The sequence below is a fragment of the Saccostrea echinata genome, unplaced genomic scaffold (genome assembly GCF_033153115.1).
Source record: "Saccostrea echinata isolate AGI-Se365-2 ecotype Australia unplaced genomic scaffold, CSIRO_AGI_Sech_v1 ptg000054l, whole genome shotgun sequence".
Taxonomy (NCBI): domain Eukaryota; kingdom Metazoa; phylum Mollusca; class Bivalvia; order Ostreida; family Ostreidae; genus Saccostrea; species Saccostrea echinata.
Window position 1 is genome coordinate 58848598 of NW_026889803.1, and position 4278 is coordinate 58852875.

General features: G+C 32.1%; 1 protein-coding gene across 1 annotated transcript; it reads left to right on the forward strand.

Moving 5' to 3' along the window:
• Positions 1 to 1173: 1173 nt before the first annotated feature.
• On the forward strand, positions 1174 to 3796 carry LOC133171487 (large ribosomal subunit protein mL52-like). The gene is made up of 5 exons (XM_061306247.1): positions 1174 to 1220; positions 2398 to 2503; positions 2726 to 2793; positions 3018 to 3082; positions 3620 to 3796. Exons 1-5 carry the CDS (start codon positions 1181 to 1183, stop codon positions 3728 to 3730), a joined length of 390 nt encoding a protein of 129 aa, XP_061162231.1. The 5' UTR covers positions 1174 to 1180; the 3' UTR covers positions 3731 to 3796.
• Positions 3797 to 4278: the final 482 nt, after the last annotated feature.

Genomic DNA, 4278 nt, shown 5'->3' on the forward strand with positions numbered 1-4278 from the left:
AGTGCGGCAGCTTATGATATAATGTGGCTTAAATTTTACTATCCCTCTGTATTTTTGCTTTAATGCGAATGAATTTCCAAAAAGAAATCAAATTTACATACATGCAATTGGAATACAATTTCAACATACCCTGCGGGACAAAATTTGACAGAAATTTTTAGACTTTTAACTTGACAAGTTTATATCAAGGAAGAATAGCCATTTATCCCAGAGAGAGTTACCTCTCTTATGAGATGGACAATGAACCTTAACATATCATCGACATATTTGTGCTATCAAACAATTACTATGCATTTAATATAAGGGTGGGGTGCCCCCGAAAACTTACAATATTTTGCTGTTGTTTAAAATGTATTGATATATAATGTATTTGTTTCCCCTTTGTGACCTCCAACAAAGGATTTCATGGGGGTCTAGGATGAGAAGACCCGGAAGCCCTCGATCTTTGAAAGCCAAACTCGTCCGGTCCATACCGCTCCCCATAATAGGGGCGAAGTGAACTTGCGAAGATTGAGAGCTTCAGGATGATGTACATTTAAGGGGGGAAATATGACATAAACTGTGAATTCAAAAGGAAACAGTTTGAAAATACGGGAGGGAGGGGGGAGGGATACAGACATCCCCACCTAACATCCTGCTCTAAACACAGGGACACCCCCTATCCTGCTCTAAACACAGGAATGGGATCCAAGAACCCAAGTTAAGAAAGTTATTTAAGCCTCTGTCTGTGGAATAGATTCAATTTTCCTCCGTTGATTAGATTTTTATTCCAACCCAATGGGATTTAACTCGTCTCCGTTTCTTGTGCTTCATTGCAATTTACGAAAAAGAAGTTCCTTGCAAAATTCAGCCCTATGATATTATATACGTGTAAATGAGTGAAAATGAGAATATATATTTACTTGTAAATAAATAAATAAATAAATAAATAAATAAATAAATAAATAAATAAATAAATAAATAAATAAATAAATAAATAAATAAATGAATGAATGAATAAATAAATAAATAAATAAATAAATAAATAAATAAATAAATAAATAAATTAGTTATTTAATTAATTAATTTATTTATTAGCAGGTAAATAAAATTAGTTCAGGATCGAGTAGAATCCGGATTTAATTCAGGACCAGATTCGACTTCTCATTTATCGAGCACAATATGTTTCCTGTGTAAATTTATGGCAATGTGCGGATGCACAACAATAAAAATGTTTCTTGGTGGGTATAATAAGATAATGGATTGATAATCTGAATCTGTAACGAAATTTTACTGAACGCGATGACCTCATATTTAAATTTAAGTAGATGGTTTGTTTTTGATAATTAGTTTACTGCACACGACTTTGACCTTGTCCTTTGGAATGCAGTGTTAGGTTTTATAGTTATAATATTCATTTTATCGGTAGAACATTTCTTATTTATTACGTTCAGCACTTCACCCACACAACAGCCTCTCAGTCCTGGATTGTTTCTTAAAAAGGAACACTGTGGGGAAGCAGTATTCTGAGGACTATGGGTTCTGCAATCAATTTTCTATTTTAGAAATTACCATAGGTGCTTCGGACAATGATTTTTAAATAAATGAAATTTAATAGGTTGTTTATCAGGGAAAAAAAGTTAATGAAAGTTTAACATTAAAGACAGAGTCTTAAATTCAAGCAAACTGAACCCTTTTTAGAAGTATCAAGAAGGTGGTGTTCTGACTTTATCATACTGCACTCTTCCACACACTCTCTCCAGGAGTGTATCAGTATGAGAGAAACAGGTTGTGATTAGTTAGATGATTAGGTCAAACTAGTATAATGCAGGCTGGCACTAGCCCAATTGGACTTGTAGAATTAATTGTCAGCTGTATTAATCCATTTCCATCGCATTATAAATAGATCTTTTTGTCAAAAATATTGCCTGAAAAGATTTATTTTTCTTGATTGAAAATTGTTGACTTTCTCAATGATTTTCTTATCTTTCTGTCCATGTTTGATTTGCTTATTTATCATTTGCCATGTTTAAATGGCAAATAAATGCGAAGAAAAAGTAGAGACCAAGACTGTCACCAACATCAAGAAATGCTTTGAATTTAAACACACCTGAGAGTTTCTAAAAAATGGAGAGACTGGTGGGCACTGGGCCATGACTTGGTTATTTACAAACATGTGATGAAATGTTTATCAGTAGTGCATCAGACTGCATCATTGTGTAAAACAAAACAATTAAAACGGGGGGTTAATAGAAATTTAATTTTTTGAAATTAAATAATGAGCCTTGATGATTAAATCTTAAGGAATGAAACAAAACTGTCATTTTATTTTTCACACTTTTAAGGGCTAGTAAAAAATGAAATTAAAAACTTGAGAATGCTGCATCTGTGAACAAAAATCATGAATTATATTTATAGGGATTTGTCCAAGACAAAGCTTTTCAACAACTGCTTATAGCTTGAACAGGTTTAAGAGTCAGAAAAAATTACTATCCAAAGGTTTTGGAGCCAAATGGAGAATTGCGTGAGTAGTTTTTTTTTTTGTTTAAAAAAAAAATCAGTACAATTTTCTCTTAAAGAAATTATGAAATTTCGAATTCAACCAACTTATGTATACATATGTACTTCAATCATTGTAATTTATAATGCAAAAGGTAAAAAAAAATGTTAAAAATCCTCTACATTTACAAGTGTCTTTAACACTTAGTAGGTATGATGAATGTATTTTAAAAACTTTCTTTTCAAGAAATGGTAAAGCATTGGATAATAAGAAGTATGGTCCCTTGACAGATCTTCCAGATTATTCATTCTTAGGTAACAGAATTTGGAAATATTCTATTTACTCTAAGTACAAATAAATGCCATGCCATAAAGGACAGAAAAACATTTTACAATTACATGTATCACCAAGAGTTCATATTTTTTCCATGTTTAAATAAAGCTGAAATATCACTGAATCCATATAATCTTCTTGACAATACTTCCATCAATCTAATCAATCAATCAGTTAATCTATCTATCTTTCTATCTCTCCACAGATGGAAGACCTGCACCACTGACAATGGCACAACAGAGGAGACTAGAGAACAGAAAACAAATTGCTGTAAGTCTTTTTGTTCTTGGCTGTAGAAATGGAGTCAGCTTCATTGTTGGTGTTGACATTCCCCAAGTTTAAAGTTTCTGCAGTAGATTCATTCTGAAGTAATTGCAAATCAACCTGAATCAAACTTGTATTGATGGTAATTTGTGGATACAAACTAACACATTTCTTTTATTTTCTGACCTATATTCTTTGCATGAATAACTAGTTCAAACTTTAGGGGAAGGTCCTTAACTATGCAGCTTCAAGTCCTTCCTTAACCAAACTTGCTGGATGAATGACAGTTTAAAAGTTTTTGGGCAGCTCAACTTTGAATTAACTTAAAATTTAACATGTGAAAGAGGTGAGATAACAAACTGTCATCAGTCTAAAAAATCCTGTACACAATATGAATGTGAACAGAGCAAAAACACCAGAGGTAACTTGTAGTAGATAACATTTGTCAAGGTGGGCTTATAATCTTTCATAATCTCACTGAGTTAAATAATTTTAAGATGCTTTGCATTCTGGTACATAATCTGTTCTCATTTCTTTTATCAGGCAAGAGTACACGAATTGATGGGGGAACTAAATTTTGCCAAAGAGCGCCACAGAACAAGGATGGGCAATAAACAGATAGAAAAACCTTTTCCACTGAAGCCCAAATCCTGATATTTCATATTTTACCTAGTATATGTGTATGTTTTGTTTATTTTGTAAATAAATACAGTGAACATATTTTCTTATTTTATAAATTATTTTCTGAAACACAGTCATATCTAGAATTCTTTCAACTGTGAAGAGAACGATTCATCCATGCAACCTTTGTAAAATTTTCATCTATTGTTATCTAGGATATTCTGGAGATTATTTTTCGCATGTGAATTAAGGCTAGGTATAGGTGTTTCTATGCAAATGAGGTAATAAAAATGCATAAGAGGCATATTTATTATTCAGAGAAAGTGTTGATTTATTTTCTTATGCATACTTAGTATCCACGATATGTTATAGCCAGTACACATTATGACGCCATATTATGACGTCACTGATCTTACCTACTGGAGGTTACAAAACACAGCAACAAAACAGCTTCGGCACAAGGGATTACCCTATTTATTTTTACATAAAAATTGTATAATGCTAAGAAGAATATTCCATAGATTAATAAACCTACTGCACAAATCCTAGGCATTTTCTCATTTGATCAGAATTTGAGGAAA